Below are 14,040 nucleotides of genomic sequence, written 5' to 3'. Positions count from 1 at the left end.
CTAGAGAACTCAGAACTCACATGGTAAGGGGATGATTGCAGAGGTCTTTTTGCTATCTGTGAGGTGGGACTCTACGGCTTTGCCCATACTCGGACACAGGTTGCCGGTCCCATACTACCATACTACCAGAGAGCAGCCTGGACCCTCCTTAGCTTCAGAGCAGAGGGGAGTGCTTGTGGTCATCCATAGACCAGAGCACAGACCAGGATAGTGGTATAGTGGTCATAACCTCTCATAACACCTTGAAGCAATTGAGGTCCCAGAGAACAGCTGGAAAACCCTCAAAGGCTTGGGACAGTGCACTGGAGGCAGAACCCCACCTTAACAAAGAGCTAAAATCAATTCATAGGCTGGAGAAATGAGCAAAGAACAGAAGAAAAAGAACCTGATCACAGACAATTACTTTGGTCCTGTAGAGGATCCAAACATATACTCAGAAGATAATAAAGACAAAACTTCTGAATCCAAAGCCTTCAAGAAAAATTTAATTGGTCTCAGACTATGGAAGAGCTCAAAAAAGATTTTGACAATCAATTAAGGGAGGTAGAGTAAAGAATGGGAAGAGAAATTAGAGTGATGCAGGAAAATCATGAAAACCAAGTCAGCAGCATGTCAAAGGAGATACAAAAAATACTGAAGAAAATAACATCCTAAAGACCAATTTGATTCAAATGGAATAAGCAGTCCAATGAGGAAAAGAATGCCTTAAAAAGCAGAATTGGCCAGATGGAAAAGGAGATACAAAAGCTCTCTGATGAAAATAATTCCTTAAATATAGAATGCAGCTAAGGGAAGCAGATGACTTTGTGAGAAAACAAGAAACAATAAAACAAAACCAAAAGAATGAAAAGCTAGAAGAAAATGTGAAATATCTCATTGGAAAAAATAGCCGAACTGAAAAACAGTTTGGAGAGATAATTTAAAAATTATTGTATTACCTGAAAATCATGACCAAAAAAAAAAAAATCCTAGACTTCATTTTTCAAGAAATTCTCCTGGAAAACTGCCCTGATATCCCTGGGGTAAAATAGAAACTGAGGAAATCCATTGATCACCTCCTAAAAGAGATCCCCAAATGAAAACTGCCAGGAATATTATAGCTAAATTTCAGAACCCCCAAGTCAAAGAGAAAATATTACAAGCAGCCTGAAAGAAATAATTACAATTACAATATCATGTCACCACAGTCAGGAGTGTATCTGATTTGGCAGCATCTACATTAAGGGCTTGTAAAAATTTAAGTGTGATATTCTGGAAGGCATAAATGAGTTTGGATTATAACTGGGAATCCGTTATCCAACAAAACTGAACATCCTCTTTCAGCGGAAAATATGGACATTCAATGAAATAGAGAATTTTCAAACTTTCCTTTGAAATGACCAGAGGTGAATGGAAAGTTTGATCTTCAAGTACAGTACTCGGATGAAGCATAGAGAGGACAGATGAGAAGGACTAATTATGAGGTATTTAATGATGTTGAACTGCATGGGAAGATGATACTGATAAATCCTATGAACCTTCCCATTTATTAGGGCAGTTTGAAGGAGCATATATAGAAGGCACAGGAGGGAATTGAATTTGAAGGTAATAATATATTAAAATGATGCAGTTAATGAAGAGAAAATAATGTACTGGAAGGAAAGGAGAGGTACAATGGAGTATGTTATTTCACATAAAAGAGATAAGAAAAAGTTTTTGCAATGGAGTGGAAGGTGAGGGGAGTGAGTGAGCTTTCATTCAAACCCAAAAATGGCTTAGAGAGGAAATAACATACACACTCAATTCGGCATAGAACTGTATCTTACCCAAGAGGAAAGGGGTGGGGAGAAAGGGGACATGGGGAGGGGGAATGTAGGTGATAGAAGAGAAGGAAGATTGTGGGAGAGGATAGTCAGATATTAGCCTCTTTTTGAGGAGGGACAGGATGTAAGGAGAGAGAGAGAGAGAGAGAAAGAGACAGACAGACAGACAGACACACACACACACACACACAGGCAGAGAGAATATAGAATAAATGGAGGGGGTGAGGGGAATAAGGGAAATACAGTTCGTAATGGTAAAAAAATTTGTCTGATCAATTTACATTACAGAATGCTATCCATCCCAAAGACAGAGTTTGACAGTGTCTGAATCCAGATTGAAACATATTTTTTTTTCTCTTTATTTTTCTTGAGTTTGTCTTTCTTCATGGGAGGAAGGAGAGTTGGGAGGTTATATATACTTTTATAACATGACTATTGTAACAATGTTTTTCATAGCCACACAGTTTTAGCCCATACCAAATAGTTTACTTTCTCAATGTGGAGAGTAGGGTGGGAGGAAAGGAGAGAATTTAGAACTCAAGGTTTTGAAAGTATATGTTAAAAACTTGCTTTTACATGTAGCTGGGGGGGGTAATTTTAAAAATAAAATAAACAATTTTTTAAAAAAAAGTTAATTAAAACTCTCCAATTTGAAATCTAGTTAAGAAAATTAAAATGATTAACAAAAAGATAAAAAATAAGACGACTATTATACCTGGAAAAGTGAAGCAAATACACAATTCCAGTCAAGTTTTGAAATGAAGATTGAATCCTGAGTTTGAGAACTCAGTAAAAGACTTGGTTTGACTGGAAGATAGCATGTTTGAAAGGGGACTAATAAGAAAATAAGTTTGGAAGAAGTTATTTATTTTATTGAAATTTTATTTAATTTTTCCATTTACATGCAAAGGTAGTTTTCAACAGTGATCCGTTTAACATATTTCCATCTTAATCAGAAGTAGAACTAGTAGAACTAAGGAGAGGAAAAAACCTTGAGAAAGAAAGCAAAAACATAAAAGATGTTTTTAAAAAGTGAACATAGTATGCTTTACTCTGCATTCAAAATCTGTAGTTTTATCTCCAATGATTATTTTTCCTTAACAGATCTCTCAGAGTTGTCTTTGTTCACTGACAGCTGAGAGGAGCTGCTTCCATCAAGGTTGATCATCTCACAATGTTGTAGTTAATGTATACAATGTTCTCTTGGTTCTTCTCCCTTCACTCATTATTGGCTCATGCACATGTTTCCACATTTCTCTCAGTTGAAACATTTATAAATAACCAACTGCATACTTTGTCTTTACCCTAGATGTCATAGGAGCTGCTGAAGTGTTTTGAGTTTGAGTATTTTAGGAATTTTAATTTGGCCACTAAAAGATATTTCAAAAAGGAGAGAGATTGGCAACAGGGAGATCAATTAGGAGGCTATTTTAAAGAAAAGAAGATATATGTAAAAAAATTATTTATAGTAGCTTTTTTATGGTGGCAAAGAATAGGAAATTATGGGCATGCCTATCATTGGGAAATGGCTAACCAAATTGTAATATGTGATTGTGATTGAATATTATTGGGCTAAAAGAAATGACAAAAGGGCTGTTTTCAGAAATGCCTGGAAAGACTTATGCAATGAGTAGAACCAGAACAATGGACATGATAGCAGCAATATTGTAACTGTGGTCAATGGTGAAAAACTTGCTACTCTTATCAATACAATGATCCAAGACAATTCTAAAGGACTCATGATGAAAAATACTATCTACCTCCAGAGAGAGAGAAGTGACAAGTTTGAGTGTGAAATGAAGTATATTGTTTTTCAAATTTTTTTGCTTTCCCCTTTTTTCTGACAACATGCCTAATATAGAAGTGTTTTATATGATTAATATGTATAATGGGTATCATATCACTTATTTTCTCAGTGGGTAAGAGAGGGACTAGAAAGGGAGTAGAGAGAGAATATGAAATGAAAAATGTTTTTAAATGAAGGGAGGGAGGCTAACCTAGATCAGAGGGGTCAAGAAAGTTGTCGCCACAACACTTCAAAGTTCTGGGGGAACTTGATTAAAATGTAATTGTTAAGTGTTTAACAAAATAAATAATAATAAAAATAGAACATAATATTAATATGTTGTTCACAAAATCAAGAGCCTTAAAATCCTGGTTTTGGAACATCTCAAGTTATCTTGAACTTGCTCCTAGTGAAGTTCTTTGGTGATTTAAAATCAGAAACAATGAAGAGGAATCAATAGATTATTAGACTGATTACAAGATCCACAATCCTATTTCTTTGTATCCAAAACACTGTGTGACCAGGGATTGATCTCTTGCCTAGTATTGCTTACTTCTTCCATAAATTAGCCATCAGAATTCTACTTCCTGGTTAATCTTCTGAGATTTTGGGATAAAACCCATTTTAAAGCACATGTATTTTCAAAGTATAGTCGTTATTACTTTAATTGTGTGTGTGTGTGTTTGTGTGTTTGTGTGTATGTATTTTCATTCTCCTCCTCATTTTCCCAGTATTAAAAATGCATAACAGGAAAGACAGAGATGAGTGATTTATTTGAAAGCTGTTTTGCACAGATTTCTGGCATAAGCAGCCTCCATCTTCATCCTCTTGTTTCCTCTAATCCTGAATGATATCATTCAGGAAAGGCAAAGAGATGGAAATGTCAGACAAGTTAGAAATGTCTTTGGTTAGAACAGCTGTTTATCTATAGATCTAATCATTTCAATGCACATTATGACCAGAAAAATAAAAAAATAAATGTTTAGATTTTTTGCAGCCCATTAAAGACTAACACTTTTCCTTAGTATTATGCCATCTAAAATAAGCCCCAAATTACATTACTCACTCAAGAAACTTTCATTAATTTCCTTTATTAAAGTGCATGAGGCTGTTCATGGTGACCTTCAGTAGAATTGTGGCAGGAGAAGTCAAATTGCCAAGTGAAAAATGGATGGTGAAGAAATTAAAGATATTCATGTAGACATTTTCCCCAGCAAGTTTAGAGGGATACAAAGACAAGAATCAAATAGTCTCTGTCCTTCAAGAATTTACATTTTATCAAGAGAAATAACATATACATAAATAGGTGACCTAGAAATTATTCAAAATAAATGCAAGGTAATGGAGGGGGAGGGGGACTAATATTTAGGGGATTAGTTGTCTTTTGAGATGAGTTTTAAAGGAACAAGAGATGATAAGAGACTGAATTGAAGCTAGGGAGTGCTGTGGATATGATGGAATAATATCAGTCAGTATTAATTTATTAAATTATCATTTAGTAAATACTTACGTTGTACCAGATAACTAAGTGCTATTGTGTAAAGAAATAATGAAGCAGAAGTAAGAGGAAATCTACAAAGACCAATATGAACTGATGCAGAGAGAGAAAGAAGCAGAATTGGGGGAATAAGTGACAGAATGACAACACTATTATAAAGGCCAAAATCCTCTGATCGACACAGTGACAACCCTAATTGCATAAGATGGCTATGGAGTGTCAACCTACCTCCTGATAGGAGTAAAGTCGGAGTGTAAATTGAAATGTATATTTTTAGACATAGTGTATAGAACACCAGGTCTAAACTTAGGAAGATCTGAGTTCAAACCCAGCCTCAGATACACTAACTGTGTGACCCATGGCAAATCATGCAACACTGTTTGCTTCATTTTCCTCATCTGTAAAATGAACTAGACAAGGAAATGGCAAAATAGTCCACTATCTTTACCAAGATAAATCCAAATGCAGTCATGAAGAATTAAACACAATTAAAAAGAATTGAACAACAACTACTACAAAAATTTGTTTGCTTAATTGTATGATTTTGTATAGGGGAACTTGTCTTTCTTTTTCAGTTTGTGGAATGGGAAGAAGAGAATGTTGATTTTTGCTGAGTGAAAGAAAAAATTATTTTAAAATTTTAAAAGTGTATTTGGGGGCAGCTAGGTGGTGCGGTGGATAGAGCACCAGCCCTGGAGTCAGGAGGACTTGGTTTCTCATACACTTAATAATTGCCTAGCTGTGTGACTTTGGGCAAGTCACTTAACCCCATTGCCTTGCAAAAATTAAAAACAATAACAACAAAAGTGTATTGGGTAGGGAACTAGGTGGTACACTATCACTGGAGTCAGAAGGACCTGAGTTCAAATCCAGCCTCAGACACAACACTTATTAGCTGTATGACAAGTCATTTAATGCCTGTTGCTTTGCCAAAAAATAACAAAAACACATTGGAGTTGTTCCAACATGATAGGTGGGATCTAAGTGGCAAGGTCATTATGAGGTAGGGAGGACAGAAAAAGCATTGTGAAGAAAGAGGTGGTATTTAAGTGGACCTTTAAGGTGTGGATAGCAAACTCAACAGGCAAAATGGACCTCAGTTTCCTCATCTGTCCATTGAGAGGGTTGAACTCACATTCTTTCCATGGGCAGCTTTACTTACACGTCATTTTCCATTATTCTGCCCTGCTTTTTCCTTGCTTTATATATTTTCCTATTGGTGGATTAAAGTAGTCTTCTTTCACTCTGAAACACCTTAAAGTCGGTCTCATTCATTAAACTATTCTTTTCCACTGGTAGCTTGGAGCTGCTTCCAAGAATCCATCTTTAAGCAAAAAGTCCAAGTTCAAATCTAGCCTAAACTTGACCTTTCAACCAAATCATGTATTTGTTTATTGATTCTTGAATTTATTTATATATAAATATATACAAAAGAATCTCTATTTCATCAGTGTTTGTTTTATCTCAAGTGAATTTATAAACTTGTAGAGCAGGATATTTTTGTTTAGTAACTCTTTTTCTGTATTTCTTCATAGTATAGTACCATTTACACCCTGTGGGTATTCAACACATATTAACTGTTTTATATTTTTTTTTTGCAGTTTGAAGGAAGGAAGTACTGTGAACATGATTTTCAGATGCTATTTGCTCCATGCTGTCACCAGTGTGGTAAGTCATGGCACCTAAATAAGATGTAAATCTCCTTTAGATTTCCTCCGCACATAAATAATTCATCAAAGCTGGATTAAAAAATATAAATTATAATAAAAATCTCCATTAAACCTGTTTTACAATTTCAAGGTACTTCATGAACCTCTCAAAATGTCTGCAGAAGGCAAATAATGTTTGGAGTATCAAAAATAAACATACACACATATTCCAAACTGAATTTAATTCATGAGGACTTGAGGGTATAAGGCTTTCAGAATGTTCACTGGAGGGTTGCAATTGATGCAGTCTTTTGTTAGGCAATATCTTGGAATATGCTTTTCATGCACTTCTTGCAGCCTAATGGGCAAGCCTTTACTTTCTCGTTCCATGTAAAGTGAAAAATGAAATGAAACTAAAGAAGGAAAACATTTAACTATTTTGCTCAGTGGTTAGCCAGGACTTTTGCTTGTCATTTTTCCCCCCCTTACCTGCTTTTTAGCGATTTAACCTCTCCACCAGAATTTGTGCAAAGAACAAGGGAAACTGGAACCCCCAGTTCATGAACCTTTTACAAAGATTTGGTGGCAATAGAAATTAACAATGGGTTTAAAAGAAGGTTTAAGGTATCTGTGAATTTCAGTTATTCATAATGTCCCTTACTAGCAATAAGGTAGGCCAAATACATTGTATAGTAAAAGAAAAGTCAGGTTCATGAATATGGAGAGACCATCTTCCTGCTAGGCCATCTTTAGTCATCTCGATCTTTGTCCTGCTGCTGTGATATCTTTGCAGGAGAGAGTGAGGGTGATGATGTCATGAAGTTCTGCCTTTCTTATTTCAGTTCATTCACAAGTTAAGACATTACTCTTGTGATATCATTCATCCTTTTTGAGAAGAAATGATGAACAGCCAGAGCAACTGAAAAGTGAACAAGATGAAAATGTGATACTATGGCTTCAGAATAAAAAGCACCAGGAGAAAGTTCACGTAGAAAATTCTGTCAGTCATAGTTGTTTACTCTATTTTATATACTTGTGCACATATACATAAGTACAAGCATTAATTAGAGAAAAAAACTTTCTCTTCTAAAATTTTTCCTTGTCATCTCCAGCTCAAGCACCTTTGACCTCCTTTTAAGCACTCTGGTATTTTATTTCCTCACAGGTGAATTTATCATTGGTCGAGTTATTAAAGCCATGAACAACAGCTGGCACCCCGGATGTTTTTGCTGTGATCTCTGCCAACAAGTCCTAGCAGACATCGGCTTTGTCAAGAATGCTGGGAGGTAGGGTCTGACCACATCCATGTCAAACAAAAGTTGTGGTTCTGGAAAGAGATCCTTGTCAAGATTAATGTGTGTTAGTTTCCCTTCCTCCCTTCTCAGGGCTTTTTAAGGCCAGTTCCAGAAAGTTGAATAGAAATTAAAAGTCTGAGTGACGACTTATGTGGCCTATTTGTAGTCTCCCTGTCTTGCTTAATTTCTAGGAAAGGGCTCCAGGAGGTTTGTGGAAGGTGATATAGGAATGTGTATTCCTAAGGCCATGGTAGTTTTGGGCAAAAAAAACAAGCATATAAGAATTTGTAAGGTATCTACTAAGTACCAGCCATTAAATATCACATTTAATCCTCACAACTCTTAGGTGTAAGTGTTGTTGTTATCATCATTGTCATCATCATCAATAACAACATCGTCTTTCCTATTTTACATTTGAGAAAATTTTGACAGATGATAGTCAAAAGACTTGCACAAGATCACACAGCTGATAAATGTCTGGGCCTTTCTGATGCTGGCTCTTTTTATTTCACCAATTGTGCTGCTTAATAAATATTTTTGAAATACATGAATTCAAAAGAGACTGGAAGCTTAGTGATTTGATCATTTGGCATCAAGCAAGAAGCTTAACAGTGATATTTACCTCTTTTAGATTTGCATTATTTCTATGACATTCCTAAAGAACACTTTTACTTGATATGTCCTCTTGTTATAGCTATTTCCATTATTATTGTGAATGCTCTCTGAATCCAACTCTTTTTAGTTTTAAAACTAATTTCCTCTTGGGAAAGCTATTTCTTGGTCCTCCACTTTTTCTCAGTACTTAAATCTTTAAAGAGAATTCACTCATGTAAGTAAGTACTGTTTCCAGGGACAGATCCCAGTTCCTGGTCCATCACTGATAGTCCTCCTGAGTTGTTGTGATCAAACCTCATTTAATCAGCTTGTGCATTTCCTTTCTCAGAGTCTCACAGATGGGCAATAGGATATACTAAGAGTATGTTCTCTTCAAAAGCAGTATAAATTTAAAAACACATGGTCAAGGGGTGGCTAGAGCACCGACCTTGGAGTCAGGAGTACCTGAGTTCAAATCTGGCTTCAGAGGCTTAATGATTACCTAGCTGTGTGGCCTTGGGCAATGCACTTAACCCCATTTGCCTCGCAAAAATCTTAACAAAAAGAAAAGAAAAAAAAAACATGGTCAAGGTGTTCCTCTAGTTAATAGTTGATGAGAAATATTCTTTTCTTCTCTTTGTAAAGGTGTAAGGAGTGACATATGCAGAATGTTGTACTAATTAAGATGGTTACTTTTTTAATTGGTTTTGCTCAACTATTTTTCATACTTAGCAAGAGACCTTCAATGAGCAGACTGTATCACAAAATGATTTTTTCATTTATTGATATTTTATTTTTTCCAATTATATACAATAGTAGTTTGTACCTATCATTTTTGTAAGGTTTTTAATTATACAATTTTCCCCCCATTCTCCCTTCCCTCCTCCATCCCCCCCACAGAAGGCAGTCTGATAATCTTTACATTGTTTCCATGCTGTACATTGATCAAAATTGAATGTGCTGGGAGAGAAATCATCTCCTTGAGGAGAAAATAAATATTAGAGATAGCAAAATTATATTGTACACTTTTTAAAAACATAAATGAAGGTAATAAGACTTTGATCTTTGTTTAAACCCCGCAGTTCTTTCTCTGGATACAGATGGTATTCTTCATTTCAAGTACTCTAAAATTGTCCCTGATTATTGCACTGATGGAATGAGCAAGTCCAGTATGGTTGATAATCACCCCCATATTGACGTTAGGGTATACAATATTCTTCTGGTTCTGCTCATCTCACTCAGCATCAGTTCATGCAAGTTTTTCCAGGCTTCTCTGAAATCCCATCCCTCTTGGTTTCTAATAGAACAATTGTGTTCCATAACACATATACCACAATTTGATCAGCCATTCCTCAATTGATGGACATTTATCTGATTTCCAATTGTTTGCTATCACAAATAGGGCTGCTATGAATATTTTTGTACAAGTGATGTTTTTACCTTTTTGCATGATCTCTTCAGGTTATTCAATCCAGTGGTGGTATTGCTGGATCATATTTATATTTGCAAATTTTTATTGCCCTTTTGGAAAAATTTGGAATAATTCCAAATTGCTGTCACAGCTCCACCAACAATGTATTTGTGTCCCAGATTTCCCACATGCCTTCCCACATTGATCATTGTCCTTTCTGGTCACACTGGCCAGTCTGAGAGGTGTGAGGTGGTACCTCAGAGGTGCTCTAATTTGCATTTCCCTAATCAGTAATGATTTAGAGTAATTTTTCATATTACTTTGGATTGCATTGATTTCCTCATCTGTAAATTGCCTCTGCATATCCTTTGACCATTTGTCAATTGGGGAATGGCTTGTTTTTTATAAATCAGAAATACTAGTTGTAAAATTTGTTTCCAATTTACTATATTTCTTTTGATCTTGGTTACAGTGCTTTTGTTTGTACAAAAGATTTTTAATTTAATGTATTCAAAATTATCTAATTTGTTTTTAATGATGTTCTCCATCTCTTCCTTGGTCATTAACTGCTTCCTTTTTCATAGATCTGACAAGTAAACTTTCCCTTGATCTCCTGGTTTGCTCATAATATTGTCTTTTATGAAATGACTATTTTTAAGTGTCAGTAAACCTTTTTAAAAAGTAATTTTTGGGGAGGATAACATTTTAAGTTCTGGTCTTCCTCTCTCCCCAACTCACACTAGAAAAAAGGCCACCATTTCTCTTTCTCTCTCCCTCCCTCTCTCAGGAATATGTATATATATGTTTCTATAAAACCAAAATAGGTTTGTTTTTTAATAGCTTATATCACTTCCAACACAGTAAGCCTAAAATAATTATACGGGGTGATAAAAATATTTTTGTTTTTGTTATTCACAAACTGAAATACTAAGAAGTATTCCTTTTCTTTTACCACTCCCCTCCAGCCTTTCCTGGTACAGTGCGAGGTGTGGGTTATTTGAGATCAGAATGTCTGGGTTGGAATCCTAGATTTGCTACTTAATATATATGCCTTCTTGGGCAGGTCATTTAACCTCTGTTGCCCTCAGTTTCCTTATCTGTAAAATGAGGGATCTGAATTCCATGCCCTCTTAAGTTCCTTCCAATAAATCTATGATTCTATGATCCTATCAGCTTGTTAAATGTTTAGGCCCCCTGGTGGCTGAAAATGAACTCACTTTGGATTTGGGCTTACACTTTTCCTGTCTGAAACTTGGGTTTTCCTTAAAAAGTTCTACTTTTATTTTTCTAGGTCAATGGGGAAATTCTTAAATTTGTTGTTGTTTTTTTAAATTTCAACACTAACATTTCAAATAAACAAATTTACTTGATTTGGTCTTTGTTTTTTGACTCTTTTTTAGACATCTTTGTCGTCCTTGTCATAATCGTGAGAAAGCCAGGGGCCTTGGGAAATATATTTGCCAAAAATGCCATGCCATCATTGATGAACAACCTCTTATATTCAAGAATGACCCTTACCATCCAGATCATTTCAACTGCGCCAACTGCGGGTAAAATATTTTATTTAAGTGTTATTTAAATTTGAATGATTTGATTTCAATTTTATTTTTTTTAAGATTTTATTTATTATGAATTGCTGTCACAGCTCCACCAACAATGTATTTGTTTTCCCCCTAATTTTTCTCCCCCCCCCCCCCACAGAAGGCAGTCTGTTAGTTTTTACATTGTTTCCATGGTATACATTGATCTAAGTTGAACATAATGAGAGAAATCATTTGATTTCAATTTTAAAAGAACACTTTCTGTCTTAAAAATATTCTCTACCTTTAAATATTACGAGGTATGCATTTTCGACAAATTTGCTAACAAGAAGAGTCACATCCATTTGAAAAGCGCTGTATATATTGTACTGTTAAGAGTTGAAATAGAAGGGAAAGAGTTGAAAGCTTAAAATAAAATTCTAATAATGTAAACAACTAGAAAGTTTTCAGAGACTTAATCATACATATATAGCTTTATCAATTATCTGATCTCTTTCTTATGACCTATTAACACCTTCATTAGAATAGTATTATTGCTCAGAAACTTATCAAATGGAAAAGAAACTGAAGCCATTCCTTTTTAATTGATTTGAGCTGCCTTAGCAAATGTTTTAATGAAACAGAAGTTTTAAATATTTTCTTTAGGTTTCAATCATGCTCTTTGTAGTTTACCCTCCCTTATCTATAACAGTGAGTTGGCTGTTCTTCTTAGCAACATCAGATTATAAATAACTAGTATTAAATAAAATTGGTCCCCATCTCAGTTTTGAAAGACTCCTTTCATTTGTTTTGGTAGATAATATTTTTTGTCTTTTTTAGGCTGGGGGGGGGTAGAGGTGGGGAGCCAGTAGAAGGGAGAGAAAATAGATTTTTGCTAATAAAGAAAAAAAGAAAAAAAATCACTCAACCTTGATAGTAGCTTGAGACTGCTCTTAGCAATGGTGACTGTTGTGCTATAGCAGTTAAAACCTAAAAGATGAGAGTATCTAGAGTAAAAATGAAATCTTGTGACAGAAAAAGATAAATATGATTAACATGGTAGTACATATATGACTTCCCCTGCAGCCTGTCCTCATTATATTATCTTAATTTATTTTCTGTCATACTGTAACCAACTTGGATGGTTTTGATAAGAATTGAAGAGCCCAAATCCCTTGTTAGGCTTTTATGATCCCTGGTTCTCTCTTAGTATTTGAATTTTAACATAATAAAATAAAAAAAAAAGAAGGAAAGAGAAAAAAAGAGACTTTGTCCTTAAAAAAAGATGGTATATTTAAAAATGAAATCATTTCAAGTAGTGCATTAAATAAAAAATATTGCCAACTTTTTCTTATCCCTCTAATTGTATATTAATTTTTTTTGCCAACTTTCTTGGTGACAGGAAAGAATTGACTGCTGATGCTCGTGAATTGAAAGGGGAACTATATTGCTTGCCATGCCATGACAAAATGGGAGTCCCCATTTGTGGAGCCTGTAGACGACCTATTGAAGGACGTGTTGTAAATGCTATGGGCAAGCAGTGGCATGTGGAGGTAAGACCTTGGTTATTATAAGAATAACTCTTTTTCCTTTGCTTTTCCTTATTTTCAAGAACATCTCTTACTTAATTTTTAAATAAATACAGAAAAGTATTCAGCATTTTATCTAGAGATGGAACAATAAGGTCACTGATGTTCCCAATATAAAGTACACACACTCCCCAATAAACCTTCTCAACGTGCTTAGGTAATATTTTGTAAATAACACGTATATCAAGTTAGTCTAAACATTTGTGAAATGGAAAGAGAATGGTATAGGGGATGAGGTAAGAAAGGAGGGAGCATTATAGAGCATTTGAAAAACCTAGAAGAAATGATGGCAAGAATAATTCCTAATGACCAAAACCAAATGATTGAGATTTAGATCTGAATCTTGATGTCAGTGACTTGGTAAAAGACCAACTAATTGATTTCTGAGAAACAGAAAAACTAAATTGATTTCTAGTCAGGGAAGTCACAGAATTGTTGTTGAACTCTAGTAGAAACCTTGCTTATTCTTACCAAAGTTGCTTATAAGGCATGTTTATAACAATATGTCTCTGTGAATCTTAAGCTTACTCTCAATCAAATTAAGAGGAAAAAAACAAACTGGAAACTTAACATGATTTGCATTTTAAAAACTACACAGAGAATAATGCTATTGGATGACAAGCCAATTCAAGGGCTTACTAATTTATTTCACTGTTTTCTGATAAACATCTGACAACTTTATGTTACAAAGAATGTTTTGTATTTAATAAAAAATTTTTATGGAAAATTAAGGTCTTGTATTCCTTGTTGTATATATACATGATAAGTTTTAGAATTCATCGTCTTTCTTTTTGATCAGAGGGCAAGGGAAATTTTACTGAAATCTGGGCTTTTGGTATAAGAATTGAATATGAGAACTAAAAATGGTTGGGAATTCCTAATACCAATACATATTC

At 34.8% G+C, this 14,040-nt stretch overlaps 1 protein-coding gene across 5 annotated transcripts in view; it reads left to right on the top strand.

Annotated features, from left to right (window-relative positions):
• The window catches only part of LIMS1 (LIM zinc finger domain containing 1), a 215,405-nt gene that overhangs the window by 189,222 nt on the left and 12,143 nt on the right, over window positions 1–14,040 (top strand). For all 5 annotated transcript variants that reach the window (XM_074192159.1, XM_074192161.1, XM_074192160.1 and 2 more), the window contains 4 exons: window positions 6,688–6,754; window positions 7,901–8,021; window positions 11,436–11,585; window positions 12,958–13,108. In XM_074192159.1, the coding sequence (XP_074048260.1) occupies window positions 6,688–6,754; window positions 7,901–8,021; window positions 11,436–11,585; window positions 12,958–13,108 (489 nt within the window). The remainder of the gene's footprint in view (window positions 1–6,687; window positions 6,755–7,900; window positions 8,022–11,435; window positions 11,586–12,957; window positions 13,109–14,040) is intronic.

This window comes from Macrotis lagotis, chromosome 6 (assembly GCF_037893015.1).
Source record: "Macrotis lagotis isolate mMagLag1 chromosome 6, bilby.v1.9.chrom.fasta, whole genome shotgun sequence".
Lineage (NCBI taxonomy): Eukaryota > Metazoa > Chordata > Mammalia > Peramelemorphia > Peramelidae > Macrotis > Macrotis lagotis.
This window is presented reverse-complemented; position numbering and strand designations above follow the sequence as displayed.